The 18,242-nt window shown below is 42.3% G+C and overlaps 1 protein-coding gene across 4 annotated transcripts in view; it reads left to right on the top strand.

The window, feature by feature from the left end:
- Positions 1 to 18,009, top strand: part of RASSF3 (Ras association domain family member 3) — a 56,550-nt gene extending 38,541 nt beyond the window's left edge. For 3 of the 4 annotated variants that reach the window (XM_083463756.1, XM_083463757.1, XM_083463758.1), the window contains 4 exons: positions 9,838 to 9,945; positions 11,812 to 12,079; positions 14,134 to 14,249; positions 14,498 to 18,009. In XM_083463756.1, coding sequence (XP_083319882.1) covers positions 9,838 to 9,945; positions 11,812 to 12,079; positions 14,134 to 14,249; positions 14,498 to 14,647 — 642 coding nt within the window. In that variant the 3' untranslated portion in view covers positions 14,648 to 18,009. The remainder of the gene's footprint in view (positions 1 to 9,837; positions 9,946 to 11,811; positions 12,080 to 14,133; positions 14,250 to 14,497) is intronic. The other variant, XR_014516617.1, reaches the window with a different exon arrangement.
- The last annotated feature ends 233 nt before the right edge of the window (positions 18,010 to 18,242 follow it).

The raw sequence follows: 18,242 nt of genomic DNA, 5'->3' as shown, positions 1-18,242 counted from the left end.
CCGGGTTTCAGATAAGATCACGAAAGTTTTGGTATCCCAGTGGAGCTCATTGCACTGCATATGAATAGACAGTTACACCAGGCACCTCTACTGGCAAGGCGGCATGCCTCTAAGTACCAAGTTGCTGGGAATCATGTGTTCTGTTTGTGGGCATCTGGTTGGCCATGGTGAGAACAGGTTCCTGGGCTAGAATAGGCCTTTGGCCTATAAGATCCAGCAGAGATCTTATGTTCTTAACACCTTGATTTGTTCAGACAATTAAAATAGAATGCCGGTGTCTTTAAAAAGCTGCTAATCAGAGATTTTGGAATTCAGGCATGTGAAGAACTAATTTGAGGTTCCACATGCAGTTGTTGACTTGGAATGGCAGATCGCTGCACCATATCACAAAACTGCTGTTGAGAATGTCTGAGTTTGCAACGCTGCCTGGGGTTCTTTTTGTATTGAGAAACAAAAGCTCCAACACTCTGTATACATGCAGAACTAGTTGTGTGACAGTTGTGGATCTTGACTTGGCCTGTGGGGGTAGTAGTAATAATTTCCTTTTTTGAAGTGGAATTATACAAATAATACATTTTAGAGCTCCTGTATGTTATCAATCAGTTTTAAATGGTTATACTTATAGTGCGGGGGGGGGGGGGGTTGGTTCTGTTCCTAAAAGTGTGTGTGTGTGTTGTGTGTGCACGCGCACACACACAAACACACACACACCCTGAGTTCTGCAGTTCACAATTTTTGTCTACAGAAAGACACTGCAGTATCATTTCGGGATGGATAAAGCAAACCATATTAAGATAAAATTAAAAAAAAGGTAATCTATTGCTCTGTGGAAATTTCTGCTTCAAACTCCTGTTTCATTTTTCAAAGTAATGTCTCTAATACGTGTATTGGAAGAACAGGATCTAAAAATAGGATGGCACTTGCCATTATTTGTAATTAAGGATTATGGAAAATACTCTTACTTGAAGCCAAATAGAGAAGGCAAGTTCATTTTTCTAAATAAGAAATGAGTGACTCACATTGGATTAAAGCTGCATTGAAAGAGGTTGCTTTTTTTAAAAAAATGACTACAATAGTCGTAGTTAGCAAAGTGGTACCTTTTTAGTAGAAGAAGCTAAGTAAATTTTAGGGACAGACTCTCATCAGGATTTGGACTGGGATTTTGTCAAGTTGCTGTTGATCAACATGATTATTATTATTATTATTCATTAGCAAGGTTTTTTTTTAAAGTATTTTTTTGCTAAAATGTAGAATGAACTCTAGACTGCTGGGAAAGTTTCCAGGAGAATAACTTTGTATGCTTGCTGTTGGTATAAGTGCTAAAATTACTATCACTAGCGCTTCTACATATTTCCACTCCGAGATATCCACAGTACCGTAATTGTTTTAAGCTTGGCAGAATACTGTTTACATTCCATTTGCTCTTGCAGCACTTTTTCTATGTTTTGATAAAAAATGCATTTTTTTCTCTATACACAATCCCTTTTCTGATTGTACCGGTATATCTGCTCTTTTAAAGTTGTGATCCCTGGTGTGTATTAGAACCTAATAGTACAACTAAATCTGAAGATGTTTTACTGCTCAGAAATAATGTTATCAGTGGGATTGCTCCATTATCAATAGGCAAGTGCAGGGTTCAAAACGCCCATTGTTCTAATCTAAGCACATTTTGCAACAGGGAATTTCATTAGTGCTAGCGGTTTCTGAGCTCTGGGCGAAGTACTGTGCCTAAGATTTTAGTTTAAAACTGCAGAGTGGAAGATGTCAGGGTCGATCCTGGCGCGCAGGTATCTTTACTTGGTTGCAAGTGATTGATAGCCAGGTGCAAAATGTGCTTGGCACTTGACTAATTTCAAACACTGGCATGGTCATTGGTCCAAGATTCTTGAATTGATACATCTGGAGAGTACCTGGTAGTGGAAGGTTAGTTTAGGGGGTGTTGGTGATGAGACAGAAGGATGGCATTGTGTTTGGTAATAGTATAAAACAGGCATAGGCAAACTCAACCCTCCAGATGTTTTGGGATTACAACTCCCATCATTCCTAGCTAACAGGACCAGTGGTCAGGGATGATGGGAGTTGAAGTCCCAAAACATCTGGAGGGCTGAGTTTGCCTATGCCTGGTATAGAACAACCTTCTTGTGTTACCATTGAAGGAGTGAATGTGAACTTCTACATGGGTTCCCCTCCCTTGAGATGGATAAACTGAATGTGGAAATTAATCAATAGTCCTTGGTGGTATAAAAAAGAGTTGTGTGTAATTTTTTCTGGATACTTCTGTCCCAAGACCTTAAAATTCCAACAGCATACTTTTTATCCTGATTTCTCAGTAGGTTATACAGTGGTACCTCGGGTTAAGTACTCAATTCGTTCCGGAGGTCCGTACTTAACCTGAAGCTGTTCTTAACCTCAAGCACCACTTTAGGTAATGGGGCCTCCTGCTGCCGCCGCGCTGCCACTGCACGATTTCTGTTCTTATCCTGAAGCACTATTTCCAGGTTAGCGGAGTGTGTAACCTGAAGCGTATGTAACCTGAAGCGTATGTAACCTGAGGTACCACTGTATTTTTGAAATCACATTATGATTTTGAGGTGCTGTTGAATAATACAAAGTGAGCACACAAGGCTGGATGAATGGAATTCTCAGCTGATCAGCTAAGAATGGTCACACACTTCCTGACATGCTCAGAATTGTTTGCTAAAAATGGAACACTCTCAAGGTACAGAGTCAAGATCCATGGCCGGTAGAGAGAAAATGTTAATGCTGTGTTGGAATTAACCACAATTATCAGATTGAACTTCCTAGTGCAAAAGCTTTCACTAGTGGCAATGTATGCAATGGAATGCTAGATCAGATGGAACAGAACTATCTCACCTGGGGCTCAGCCAGCTGAGCTGAGACAAGGGTAAGTCTCCAGGGAGGGACCAGAGGGAGGGACTTAGGCTGGATGCTAAGCCTAAGTCATGTGACCTGAAGATATGGCATATAACACTACAGTAGTACCTCCAGTTGCAGACAGGATCCATTCTGGAGCTCTAGTCGGATCCCGAGGTTTTCACAACCGGAGGTGCCTGTTCTGCGCATGCGCACAGCATGGTAGAGCGGTTCTGTGCATGTGCACAGTGCAGTAGAGCGGTTCTGCGCATGCGCGTGTGGTGAACCTGTAAAAATACTTCCGGGTTTGCCGCGTGTGTATCCCGAAGGATCTGTAACCAGAGGTACGCGTGAGTAGAGGTACCACTGTATTTTAAAAGCTAATTTTCTCCCTGCCAGGCTTAGGCAGAGCAGCAGGTTAGGATCTGGTGAAAATTTGCACCGGCTTTTCGTGCATAGGATTGCTACCTAAGTTGCTGACATCTAATTTGAAATTCTTTCTAAAAGAGCAGTAGCACCTATGGTTTAGAAAAAAAAATAGTGAGAAGACACAAAGGAAAGATAATAACAGAAAGAAATTAAAAACTCCACTGTGCTTTAAACCAGTATATCTAGATATATTGTTGAGAACTGATTATTTTGATTGGTGGAAAGAATATTCTTGTTTTATTAAATCTTGATAAATGGTTACTGGGTGGTGGTGGTTTTTTTAAAAAAAGACTTCTTTTATTATTCCACTCAGGGCAGAATAGTGTTGTGCTATTGTGAGCTTTATGGCATTTTTACCTTGAAATCTAAAAAAATTGTCTTAAAGGATGGGTGGAGCAGCAAATGTCCCTGTGACTGTGATTTCCTGAGCTTACAAACAGGGAAGCTGCTGTTCAAAAAGGAAGAAAGTGTTTGAACCTTGAATTACAAAGTCAACGCACATTATTCCCTGCACTCTTAAGAACAAAGCCACTCTCGCTGTGCTTCCTGATGGCCTCTTTCCGGAGCTAGTAGAATAACTTGTTTATTTACAATCTGATCCAGTGGCTTGCGTCCAAAAAGCAATGTGTGTGCACGCACATGTGTGGTTTTGTTTTTCTCCCAGTGCAGTCCAAAGAGCATCATTTTTCGTTCAAGGTGAGTTAAATGCATCCAATTGCTGCTTATTTGGCAACGCAGGTTTCATTCCTGCTGGTGCCTGTAAATACTATTTAAAGCTGATATTTTAACCCCCCCCACAATTTATTTAAAAGTATTTCTAATCCTCCCTGCATTGCAAAGGGACCCCAAGATTGGCAGCAAGGCGGGGGCTAAGTAATGCAGCCCTTGGGGGGGGGGACCCAGACACCACATGGTTGGTACCAGAGCAGATACAGGGAGAAGATTACTGGAAATCAGAATCCCAGGTAAATGAGGCAGGAATCACACACAGTGATTTCAGCTCAGGATTGGTGCATTATTCTCACTGTGCACGATGACTTGAGCAGAGGTAGCGTTTTTCAGCCCCTTTTGTATTTTCCAAAATACAGTGGTACCTCGGGATAAGTACTTAATTCGTTCTAGAGGTCCGTTCTTAACCTGAAACCGTATTTAACCTGAAGCACCACTTTAGCTAATGGGGCCTTCTGCTGCTGCCGCACCGCCGGAGCACAATTTTTGTTCTCATCCTGAAGCAAAGTTCTTAACCCAAGGTACTATTTCTGGGTTAGCGGAGTCTGTAACCTGAAGTGTATGTAACCTGAAGTGTATGTAACCTGAGGTACCACTGTACAAGCTAAAAAAGAAAATACAGTGGTACAGTGGTGCTTCGCAAGACGAAAAGAATCCGTTCCGCGATTCTCGTCGTCTAGCGGTTTTTTCGTCTTGCGAAGCAAGCCCATTGATTAGCGCTACAGCGGTCTAGCGGCTTTCCCTGATCAGCTGTTAAGCAGCTTTTTCAGCGGAACAGCTGATAGGCGGCTTAGGAAAAGGGGGGGAGCGGAAAAAAACCTGCGGGGACGCGCAAGATTTTTTCGTCTTGCGAAGCAACCCCATAGGGAAATTCGTTTTGCGAAGCGCCTGCAAAACGGAAAACCCTTTCGTCTAGCGGGTTTTCCGTCTTGCGAGGCGTTCGTCTTGCGGGGCACCACTGTACCTCGGGTTACATATGCTTCAGGTTACATACGCTTCAGGTTACAGACTCTGCTAACCCAGAAATAGTACCTCCGGTTAAGAACTTTGCTTCAGGATGAGAACCGAAATTGTGCGGCGGCAGCCGGAGGCCCCATTAGCTAAAGTGGTCCTTCAGGTTAAGAACAGTTTCAGGTTAAGAACGGACCTCCGGAACGAATTAAGTACGTAACCAGAGGTACCACTGTAGAGTACAACTTAGAGCATGTTGACATTGTCATAGTTGCATAACAACGGTATGCAGAGAAGAAAAGCTTGTATCAGGATCTGTGCATGATCACAGGGATTGTTTCAGATGAGCACCGATGTTTTCAGGGTGGTAGTCTGAGGAAACATGGGACTCTCAAGAGGGGAAGTTGATGTTCTTGCTTAGAGATGCGCCATGTATGGTTTTGTAAGCAATAGGTGAGTGTGCAGGGCTGGGTGATACCTGGTTTTCAGTGTCGCGATATATCTCCAGCTTAAACATCTTGATATGTCGATATATCACGATGTCTGAAATAAGGGTGGAGCTATGTGGAGGCATTGGCTGACTTCACAATTTTTCCTGCATTGTGCGCACCCCCCATGATTTATATGGCTAGGTCAAAAACTATGAAACTATATGGACTTCAGACAATATTCTGTATGCATATATCACCCAGCCCTATTAGTGTGCTATGGAAGTGTTAGTAGGGTGTCTCATTGAAAAACATAGAAGGACATCTGGGCCTGCTGCAGCCAGACTGGATCTCCTCTCTTCCCGTGATGGGAAGGAAAGATGTTGGCTATTCTGTTTTGTGAGCATTTGGCTCCTGGTGTATCTTCTGTACTTCATAAATGTTAGCTGCTTTGAGGACTCTGGTAAAAAAGCAGGATGTGAATGTACCAAGTCAGTAAACATCCTTGTGAAAGTCTCAAGTGTTGTGCTGCACCTCAGCCAATGTGGTTTAGTGGATAGTGTTGGGGGGTTCATTGCTTCGTTGGGGGGGGGGGCAGGTCTCTCTCAGACACCGCTATCTTAAAATGTCTGCTACCCTGAATCTTAGTAAAATGTGATGAAAACAGTTTCAGAGTTCTCGTAAATTATTTCTTTACATACCAAGTTCCAAGTTTTCTCATTCTTTTTACAAACTGACACAAGGTCACATGGGCCTGTATGAAAAGTATATTTCATCAAAACAAAACCCTTTATTCCATTGTAAATGGATGGGTAACCTGCTGTGCCTTTTGCTGTAAATCAAGTGCCAGGAATCTAAATGCTATTCTTGCAGCTTCAAACTTTAAACAACCTACTCTGTTTAGAACTGGGTTGTGTGCCAGCAGTTAAAGCACAACCATATAGGGTATGGCAGAACTTGTGGTTTTGGAGTGAGAGCATGATAAACGTGATCAGTTACTTTAGTATCGCAAGTACATATAAGTCTCTCGTATTCCTACTCTCTCTCACATACACAGGCACACACAAATAAATTGTGTTATATTTTTGGCTCTTTTTATGGTTTGGTTTTCTGCAGTAGCAGAAACTTGCATGCTAGTTTGCACGAAAGAAGGAGCAATAGCAGCCGACTGGCCTTCCCACAGGGTCACAAAACTAGCTTGCACATAAACAGGTTTTGATAACTGACGTGTGTGCGTGCACTCGTGTGTGCGTGCATGGTAGGGCTGGGGGATACCTGGTTTTCAACATTGTGATATATCACCAGCTAAACATTGTGAAATACCACTATACAGTGGCACCTCGGGTTACATACGCTTCAGGAATAGTGCTTCAGGTTAAGAACTTTGCTTCAGGATGAGAACAGAAATTGTGCTCTGGCAGCGCGGCGGCAGCGGGAGGCCCCATTAGCTAAAGTGGTGCTTCAGGTTAAGAACAGTTTCAGGTTAAGAACGGACCTCTGGAACAAATTAAGTACTTAACCCGAGGTACCACTGTATCGCAATGTCTGAAATATGGATGGATGTTTGTAGAAGCATCAGGCATGGTCTGGCTTCACATTTTTCCCCACGTTGTGATTTTTGCTGGCGCCTGCTCTTGTGATTCGCTGCTCCCTGCAGGAGGCAGGGGACAACTGAGCCACCAGAGTTAACAGGGGCTGCAGGAATTGAGAGCATTGGCTGGCTTATTTGGCTTTCCCACGTTTTTATTTTTGTATGGGACATGCACACGCATATTCACAATATATTGCCAGGTTAAAAATCATGAAACCGATATCTCAATACAGACTTCAAACTGGTTATGGATTATATATATCGATATATCGCCCAGTTGTAGTGTATGTTTAATAGAAACATACTGATTGATTTATGCTGTTAGAAGTCACCTTAGCTTTATCCCCTTTTTATCTTCTAAAGATGTCAGGCAAAAGATGGTCAGGGTTGCCGAAGATATGCCCACATATGATATTTATAGTGGTGAAAGCTTTGAGAGTATGTTAACACCCTTATTCATCAATTGCTGGATAATCAGAGCTTTTGGTATTCTCATAATTTCATGTCCCTAATGCTTTTTTTGGGGGGGACGCGGGTGGCCCTGTGGGTTAAACCACAGAGCCTAGGACTTGCTGATCAGAAGGTTGGCGGTTCGAATCCCCGTGACGGGGTGAGCTCCCGTTGTTTGGTCTCTGCTCCTGCCAACCTAGCAGTTCAAAAGCACATCAAAGTGCAAGTAGATAAATAGGTACCGCTCCGGCGGGAAGATAAACAGCGTTTCCATGCGCTGCTCTGGTTCGCCAGAAGCGGCTTAGTCATGCTGGCCACATGACCCGGAAGCTGTATGCTGGCTCCCTCGGCCAATAAAGTGAGATGAGCGCCGCAACCCCAGAGTTGGCCACGACTGGACCTAATGGTCAGGGGCCCCTTTAGCTTTTAATGCTTTTTAGATCCACCTGCTCAGTTGGTTAGAGCATGCCAAGGTTGCAGGTTTGATCCCTGTATAGGACAGCTGCATGTTCCTCCATTGCTGGGGTTTGGACTAGATGATCCTCCACAATTCTATGATTCTTTGATAGGGTCTTGATACACACCCAGCAGCTTAAGTGTAAACTTTCTGTCTGAGGGAGCAAAGGCCTAGTAACCATTCCTGGGTATGTTCTGAGTATTTTGATCCTGTGTTAGATACGCCTGACGAGACGACTTTCAAGTGAAGGCAATTAAATAGAGGTTTCAGTTCACTAAAGTTGAGAGCTGCAATAATTTCAGGCTATATATGGCGTGTTCGTGCAAATAATGGAAGAGTATTAATAGCACCAGTTTTCCATATGGGTTGAGAGCAAATGCCCTTTGAAAGATATCCTGCACTTAAGGAACATATTTGTATTGGACTGTAAAAATCAATATGCCACCTGGAGAAAGCTGTTTTGGGAGAACAACTTATTTTTTTTACAACAAGGTTAAAACTAACCAATGGAAATCTATTAAGGGCTAAACTGCCCCCCCCATGTAAATAGTAGCTCTTCACATTGCTTTTTGGTTATTAGCTGGCCATGGTCAAATTGGGGTGAGGAAAATATACCCTTCCTCGTTTAAGGATTAATCTTCATTTCAAGAATGGTTCAGTTGGGGTGCTTGTCTGTTAAAGGTCCCCCCCCCCTGTCAATTCCTTGAGAACCATTTTTTAAACGTTTTCAGTTTGTGTCCAAAGAGCTTAGGGGCATTTTACTCTCACGCCAAGTTTGAGCAGGTTTGCTCACCCTGTGAGCTTTATAGCTAAACGGGGATTAGAACTGGGCATTAGGAATTCTGTCTCTTCTTCTCCCTGCCCCACAATTTCCAGTTACTTCTGTACCACATTAGCTCTCTGCCTAACAGCTGTCACCCAACGTTAAATGATTCAAAGTAAATCAGTCGCTACATGCTCAAACTCTGCATGGCTTTGGAGAGACGAATCATGAAATAAGATACCCCAGCAATAATATTTTTTTTTGCATTCAAATAGTGGACAAGTGAACACAATTGCATTTGGGCATGCTTTGTTTCAAAGTGGTTCTCTTAAGTGCACCACTTTTGCTGGTGCTTTGTATTCTGCAATGTGAATATTGCAGTACATTGATTTCAGATTTCTTTGGGTGAGACAGAAGAATCTCCCCTTACCATTTCTGCATCTTGTCCAAAGCCCATTAATTCACTTTCTAGTCTGGTAGGGAGTCAAGACAACATGGAAACATGATGATTAGATATGTGAGTGACTTGTTCCTCCACTCTCTGGGTAGGAATCCATTGGTGTCCATTTGGATGCTTCCTTTTAACCAACTAGCAAGGGAGGCATATTTTGCTGATTTCTCTCTGCAGGAAATCTCAGGAGCTGATTTTCAGGGATGCTAGGGAATTCAGGGGAGTGAAGGAATCTGCAGAATGCCTACTACATGGTCCTTTTGTGAGCATAAGGGCATCAGTCCGATTACACTTGCTGCCTGCTCCTAAGCCATTCATTGAAAGCTAAAGGTTGATTCCACTATATACATTGGTCGTGTGTGGAATGTGACAGTCGCATCCACACCAGACCTTCAAAGCGCTACTATACCACTTTAAGAGCCACGGACAGTTATGGGAACTGTAGTCTACTGATCTCATAGATGTCCCAGCACCCATCAGAAACTACCACTTCCAACAATTCTCTATGACTCCAGTGACACAATAGTGCTTTAAATGCATGGTAGATATGTGACCTAATATGGAACACATACATTTGCATTAAAACTTTTGTACATCAGCTCTCGTTTTTAAAACCTCTAGTTCAGTAGCTAGAAATGCTCAATAAATACTAAGTAGTAGTATACAGTATATATTTTTGGTATCTTTAAAACTGTCAAATCTCTTTTGCTTTAGGATGTTCAGAAAGAGCGAGAAGCTCACACGTATCTTACCAAAGAAGCAATCAATGAAAAAGTCCAGACGTACAATTCAGATGTCACTGACAAGCTAAAGATGACATTGGTAAGACTTTGTGTAAAGTTTTTTTTTTTATTTAGTTTTGGTAGTTTAAAGGGGTGCATGGCGGCAACATCAAATCACTACTGTATGCTTTGAGTATATGGGCTTGGACAAAAAATACTTATTATCATATATTACTTATTTCATTTTTTTCACATTCTGTGTATTTGTACTTAAAATACTCCTAAACACTATATAGCAGAATGGTGCTACCTTATTGGTTTGCAGTCAAAGAGAGGAAAATGAAAACAGGCAAATTCAGCATATGCCTTAGTTAAATCCAGCAGTGTCATGGGACTACCTCTGAAGGATCTTCAAAAGTTCCAGTTGATTTAGGATGCAGGAGCAAGGATGCTAGTGGGTACTTGCCCTTGGGATCATGTGAGACCTGTTCTGCAAGAGCTGCACATTGCCAGTTTGTTTCTGGGCACAAGTCGATGTTTTGAAAATTAACCATTTAAAGCCCTCCAACAGGGGCAGAGAATGGGATCTGGCTGGCAGGCCAAATCCTGAGCTCCCTTACCCTTCTCAGGGCCATTTTGACAGGCCCTAACAATCAAGGTAGAGACGCAGGTGGCGCTGTGGGTTAAACCACAGAGCCTAGGACTTGCCGATCAGAAGGTCGGCAGTTCGAATCCCCGTGACGGGGTGAGCTCCCGTTGCTCGGTCCCTGCTCCTGCCAACCTAGCAGTTCGAAAGCACATCAAAAGTACAAGTAGATAAATAGGTACCACTCCGGTGGGAAGGTAAACGGCATTTTCATGCGCTGCTCTGGTTCGCCAGAAGTGGCTTAGTCATGCTGGCCACATGACCTAGAAGCTGTACGCCGGCTCTCTCGACCAATAAAGCGAGATGAGCGCCGCAACCCCAGAGTCGGCCACGACTGGACCTAATGGTCAGGGGTCCCTTTACCTTTAACAATCAAGGTATTTAACAAACAGGCCATACTTTGAGAGCAAACTCTGCTTTGTGTAAGGATAGGTAGTGCAGCAGAGCTCAGCAGGCCTTGCTGTAGGCTCCAGTCAGCTGATCGGCATTCATGGCAAGCTCACTCACAGAGGAAGATCTTTTGTATTGCCAATATGAATTCAAAGGAGGAATCTGGGGTGTGCTTCTAGTTTTTCTTCCTTTTAGCTGTGGCTTGAAATTCCCCTGTGCTTGACATCATAGATGCTATCAAGCCTAGGAAAGATGTTTGTGATTTGCGTCTCTCCAAGACCTGGTGGAACTAATTTGATCTGCGGCCTGGCAGTTCCCCACCTTTGCCCTAAAAGGCTTGGGCCCAGGTTACCTAAAGAGCACGCTGCCTTCACATCTGGTGGAGGGGCCTTCTCTACGTTTCATCTATGATGGAAGCAGAGTTGAGTGTGACTTTCAATGGCTGCATTCCATTTTATATCCGCTTGCCCCACAAAATCTGGGTGGCTCCTTTTCTTGCTGGCTAGTAAAGACTTAGAAAGAAATTATATGCCAGACTTTTGCCAGACGTGGCAGGATGGCAGATAAGTCTCCCCCAGCTCCTCTGAGTTGGTTTTCATGTTATCGTAGAATCATAGAATCATAGAATTGGAAGGGACCCTGAGGATTTTCCAGCCCAACTCCCTGCAGTACAGGAATATACAGCTGTCCCACATGGGGATCAAACTTGCAACTCAAACTCAGCACCGTGCTCTAGCCAACTGAGCTATGTCTGCATCCGTTTGTGTTGTGTTGGGGTTTTTATGTTGATTTTGTTGAGACATTGTGATGTGGAAGCATTAGAAAAGTGGGGGGGGGGGGAGCAAAAATGGATGTACGGAACTGTATCTGATCCTTGAGCTTCTGGTTATTTTGAAAGAACCAACCCTATAGTTTTTGTGTGTATTCTAGCACTCCAGCGGAGTATACACCGGCTTCATCAAAGTTCAGATGGAACTGTGCAGACCCATCACGGTACGGGCTCCTGCGAGTCCCGGGAAGCATGTCAACAACAACTCGGAGACAGCTTTTTGCTTGCCTAACGGCTACACAAACACCCTTCACATCAGCAGCACTAACACTGTTCGCGAAGTTATTGAAGCTTTGCTCAAGAAGTTCATGGTGGCTGATAACCCTGCCAAGTTTGCGCTTTATAAACGTTGTCACAAGGAAGATCAAGGTATGCTTCTAAATCTTCTGAATGATCATATGGTCACTCTGTACTCTTCAGACTTGGGGAAGAGGGCTTCCCGGTTTGAAGTCCCATCTAGCAGAGGGTTTCAACCATTTTGGGTCCACGGCTCCCTTGACCAACTACATTCTTTCTGCAGCACCCCTGTGGGGCTCAGGAGCCCAGTTTTGTCACCCCTTGCCTGCAGAGCTGCCAGCCCTTCAGCCCTTTTCGAACACACTCCCTTGTGGAGTGTTCCCTCAGCCTCGTCTCCTCTCCTCTCTCCGTAGGAGTCGTCTGCGCAGTTGCAGCTGCCACCCCTGGTCTCTGAGCTGCCCCTCCCCTGACTCAAAAGAGAGGTGCCTTCTCCCACTGCCCCACAGGGGCCTGGGAAGCAACCCCTGGCCAGCCCTAGAAGCACCATTCACCTGTGGAACTTGTAGCCAGGGCTGCTGCAACAAAAAGCTGTGCAAGCCTTGGGGAGGCAGAGATGCAAGAAGGCATCAGAGGAAGGAGGGAGGGACAGAGTTGCTGGTGGCACCCCTGACCATCATTCAAGGCACCCCAGGGGGCCATGGCACACTGGTTGAAAACCACTGCCATCTAGTGGTAGCGGTTTCATAATTTCTCACCTCCCAATATATTGTGAACCCTTACGTGTGTGCGCGCGCGCTATGCAAAAATCACAATGTGGGAAAAACCATGAAGCCAGCCCATGTCTGATGCCTCTACAAAACTCCATCCTTACTTCAGACACTGTGATATATCAGTTTATCACAATGTTTAGCTGGTGATATATCACAATATTGAAAACCAAGTATCACCTGGCCCTATTGAGGAGCACTAGTGTGTGTTGGAAAATACTTAGATTTATTCAGCTTGATGGATTTTACTGCAGAGGGCTGTAGTAGATAAGAAGTCACAGCAAAAAGGTGAGGGCTTTCTACTAAGGCAAAATCGTCATTAGATACACAACCCATAGATTCACTCCAAACACTGTTTAGATCCAGCCACATTCATTGCACTACTGTATAAGACGACCTGTTTACATCTAAATACTAGGCCTACTAAACACAACATGCACTTGTATCATGTTTTGAAAATACAGTACCATTTTTCTGTTTAGGTGGTGTACGAATTGAAAAAGCACATAAATAATATTGTCTAATAAAATTGCATACATTTGCTACAAGATTCTTAAACGAGCAAGCAAGGGAGCCATAAACCAGAACCATAAAAGGCATAAAGAACTGAGTCAGCCTTTCTTATCTTCCTTCTGAAACTGCATAAATGTTCTTGTTTTTGAAAAAGGCTCTGGAAACGGTTCTTGCTACCCTTGCTGTTGGGCCACCACTAAGAAGGCTATCTTCTCTGAATGCTAAATTGCTTCACAGGCCAAACAGAAGAAACAAGATTTCATTCCAGTGCTTAGGTGATGCCGAACTTAGTACAAAGTACTAAGTATTTGTAATACAAAGTATTTGTTACTTTTGAGTACCAAATCAAAGGAATGTAACCTTGCTTTTGCCCACAGACAAAGAGAGTGTTATGCTACGTGAGCCAATCATTAGTCTAGCATGAGGTGTTCACGTGCTCATCATGCTCTTAGCAATATCTCGTGCTGTAAAATCACTCTGCAATAATAAGAACTCTGCTCATGCTCTTATGTACAAGCAATCATTTTCCCACACTTAGGAATGTTCATCTGGCAAAAGTGGTCCTTTAGATATACTTGAGTCTTGGCTGTAAAATAAAGTGGTTGTGTTTTTTTTACCACAAGTTGCAGGAAACTGATTGCATATACACTTGTCAGTTTTGTGTAGTCTGAATATGTTTAAGTTTGGGTGTTTTGCTTAGTGTTTCCTTTTCTGCTTTAGCAGTTGTCATTGTTGCTGTGCCTCACGTAATGAACTTTGCTCATAATTCTCAGTTTGTGCAGCAACATTTGAGGTGGGGGGGGGCGGGTCTTTTGTGTGTATGTTGATCTAGTTCTAGTCCTAGTTCAGCAGAAATTCTGTATGCATATTTACTCCCCACCCCTTTTAATCTCACACTTTTTTCAGTGTATATGTGCAAGCTCTCAGAAATTGAACATCCCCTTTATTTGCGGTTGGTGGCGGGCCCAAGGACAGACATGCTGAGTTTTGTTCTGCGTGAGCATGAAACTGGAGAGTTTTTGGTAAGTTGGCAGCTCTGTTTATAGCATCAAACAGCTTGGAGGGGTTTTTGAGGGTTTTGAAGTCCTACTTTTTTTCCATTGCCAGGATTTTGGGCTATTTCCCAATTGATGTTTGTCAAGTGTACTACTCTCAGGCTCTTTTGTAGGCCAGAGAAGGACCTCTTTAAATTACAGACTGGATTTTAACTGGTATCAGAAGATTTTTTTAATCATCTACATGCTTTTGTAATCCCCTTTCCCCTCCACAGTGGGAAGCCTTTAGTGTTCCTGAACTACAGAACTTCTTGCGTATACTGGACAAGGAAGAAGATGAGCAGCTGCAAATCTTACAAAGACGCTATGCAGCATACAGAGACAAACTTGAAGAAGCCCTTGGTGGAGTCTGGAAACCAGGTTAAAATGGGGCCAAAGAACACTCAGGAAAAATACAAATTACCAAATATTGCATAGCATGCCAACCCCCAGAGCAAGAGCAAGAGTACCTGTGTCATTAAAACATATGACCTTTTTTTGTTATCAAAGAGGCGGTTCTGTAAATTTGACATACTTTTACATCTTGCAGGTAGCAGCAAAGGGAATTTGCAATATTTGCAGACCTGTGTTGTGTGCATACTTCACGAGTCTTTTCAAGATTGCATCATGCTAACTGTGATTGTATGATGAATCTGTTTCCAAAGACCCCGTGAAACACGAGACATTATGTGCTTTAATTATAATTTGTAGCTTTTAAAACTTAAAGGGGTGTGCAAGTTAGATTTTATTATAAATCTCAGCTCAGTTTAGAATAAGGATTAGCACACTATTTGATACCAAAATTGATTTTTGCACTACCTTTCTTCTGATATTTTTGAAATACGTATTATTTTTATTTGTAGAAGGGATGAACAATTGTGTCCCAAATGTTATTGCAGAAGGTGTTGAAGTAGTCTGAGCTGGAGAAGGTAGAGGGGAAGTAGAAAAGAAGGTGAGAGAGGAGAGAAGTGAGAATGTTGGAACAGGAGAAAAGTTGGTTAGTGTGTTGTAAAGACGGTTGAGTGTTTGTGCTGATTAGTATTACTGAAATTAATATATTCAGATGCTATTATTGAGAGAGAATTTACTAAATATAGTAAAAGCTGGATTGCATGGAGGCTGTGTGTGACCAGCAACACACTTTAGTCACAGTCTTGCATGTGCTGTTAAAATACACTCAGATTCTTGGTTGAGGTTTTCATGAGTAAAAACAGCTTTTAAGGAATTAATCCACAACTGTTGCAATGCTGAAAGGTGCAGTTGCCTTGATCTCACCACAAAAAATTGTACCTTTGCGTAGAAAGAGGCAAAATAGTGCCATTCTCCTGGTTTTATTGAAAAACTCAAGGAAGGAAGAAAATCCTTCTGAATTAAGTAGGCAAGGAGGGAAAGTAGCTTTGCGCTGTGAGAAACTTGAGCTATCTCTGGTTTGGTTTCTGTGTTTAAACTATACAAGTTTTGAAAAACTGGCTAGGATTCTGTATGCTGCTGAACCATGGTAAATAATTGGAAGAGGAAGAATTTTGTGTTTTGACTGTAACTGCATTTCCCCCCAGAACTATTTTTATCTAAAGTATGTAAGGTGTAAATGAAATCAAAGAAATGGGTGTGCAATTCAAACCTTTATATAAATGTATCAAAAGACTTTCAAGTTTATATTTGCGGCCACCCAGAGGAAAAAAAGATATTGGTTTGGAGTGACTTAATTTATATAATTTAAGGAATTATGAGCAGCAACCATTTCCCCTCCCTTTGAATTATTTGGGCATTAATTTTGAAATTTCTGAGTAATATCTGCCAGTTGCTGACACCTGGTGGGGATTATATGCAACTCCAAGACATATGTTCTCTTGGATAAGTGTGCCTTTTATTGTTTTTAAAACTTTGGCTGCTTATTCCCCTCAAAATATTGAGCTTTGAGGGAGAAGTTCTAATCTCAGACTTGCCAAGACAATCTTGATATATTAAATGGTTAGCAATAACTTAAAAGTAGAATTAGGTATCAATCAAAGGCATATCTTGTTGGAGTTTTTATTATTATTTCATGTGTAATACTGTAGTGCTTTGTGTGTGTCGTACTGTTTTTTACCAGAGACCTAATCAAGAGTTACATAGGGTAGTGGGTGCAGGTTATGCGTTGAACATCAGTTTTGGAATTATTTTTCTACAAAGGCTATGTGTCACATTATCGGAAAGGTTTAGGCGTTAACTGCTTCTATGCGCCAGCCACCCAGAAGCCTTTGCCCTTTGTTGAGGGAAGTGTTAACATTTAAATGCTTCTTATGGCACACATGTTGGCCAGTTGTGTGCAAGGGTATATACCCTGCTAGGAACACACCATTAACTGGCAGAGTGTGTACACTTTGCGCACAGTGGCACAATCCTCTTAGCAAAATGCATCAAACATGGCTTCTGCATAAAGCATTGTCACAGAAAGAGATTTTTCACTAGAGCAGAGCTGAAAGTTAATCACTGAGCCCTTTCTGCTAAAATTAGGGGGGCAGGGGGTAGCGCCACCCCGCAAAAAAGAACAACGGTGGTGACCCCCCCACTCACTTTTTTTTGCTCCTTCCACTGCATTTTCATTTATTTTTCCCATTTCTGAGTGCTGTTGCTTTGTTTCAAAATGGCAGCTTTTTTTTTACAGCGGTTCTCAACCTGTGGATCCCCAGATGATGTTGGACTACAACTTCCATCATCCCTGAGCTCTGGCCTTGCTAGCTAGGGATGATGGGAGTTGTAGTTCAACCTCTGGGGACCCACAGGTTGAGAAAGGCCTCACCTGCCTTGAAGCTAGATCGGAGTGACGGCAGGAGGGCCCTGCTTGCTGCTTCCACTCTGGTTGTCTTCCTGGGTTAAGAAGTCAGTGGAGTAAGGGAAGAAAGCTCCATTTCCCACCCCCGTTTTGGCCTCAGAATGGACACCATCAGAGCTAGGAAGCAGAATATCCTATATGCAGTGGAAGAAATGCCATTGACAAGTCAGGAGAAAACCCCACCCTTGTTTGTGTTCGTATTCTCATGTGCACAGTTCCAAAATGGCTGCCCAACTTGGATGTGGTAAACTGGGGAAGAGGAGTGCATTTTGGCTTAGCTCTTTGCTCATGCCTTGCATCTGGGAGCAGCTGAATTCTAAACTGGCCTTTGGAGTCACTTAATTATATTGAAACTCATAAAAAGTTGATGTTTGGAATTTTAATATTAATCAGGTTGCTCGAAATTTAAATACTGTATTTCAGTCTAGAAATGACAATCTACAAGTATGTGAATCTTAATTATTATTATTTTTACTTGAACTTTGTGTTTTCCTTACCCCTACATCTTCTCTTGGTGTGTTTTATGAACTGCAGGAATAACAAAATTTCTATTCCAAGCAGTCTCGAAACACACTGGTTATTACAGGTGTTTTGTTTTTGTTTTTTTTTTAAAAAAACCAAAGCTTCAAAGAATAGGTCAACATTGATCCAAAGGTAGGGGTTTTTTTGGTTTTTTGTTGGCTTTAATTTTGTTTTCTTGTCAGGTTCTTAATCTGTCAAAGATGCATTGCAAACTGTTTTATGTTTTGACTTTGGTAGTAGCTGACTGGAGGGTGATGTGGAAAACACTGAAAAAAGGTTTTCTTTTTTTAAAAAACAAACTTGTACTATTTATTTTGAATATTTTTTTTTTTATAGGGAAGCCTTAATGATTCCCTCTGAAGTTGTTATAGCAAGTTGTAATTCCATCATTAAAGCTGAAGTTGACACCGATATGGATGCTTTCATTGTTTAATTATTGGTTTAAGTTTATAGTACTTCCAACTACAAGATAAAGGCAACACTCTTTGCTAACTTGATGGGACTTCGCAACAGCAGTATCCTGAATCAGCACCAGGCATCTGACACCAGCTAAATTTCCCTCAATATCTCCAAGGGTGAGGGGTACAATATTTACATTATTTTTGTTGTTTTTACAGTTATACTTCCACATGCCAGAGATGGAT

Source organism: Podarcis liolepis (genome assembly GCF_965112155.1).
Source record: "Podarcis liolepis genome assembly, chromosome: 10".
In the NCBI taxonomy this organism is placed as follows: domain Eukaryota; kingdom Metazoa; phylum Chordata; class Lepidosauria; order Squamata; family Lacertidae; genus Podarcis; species Podarcis liolepis.
Note: the sequence above shows the minus strand (reverse complement) of the source record. Positions and strands in the feature narration are given on the sequence as shown.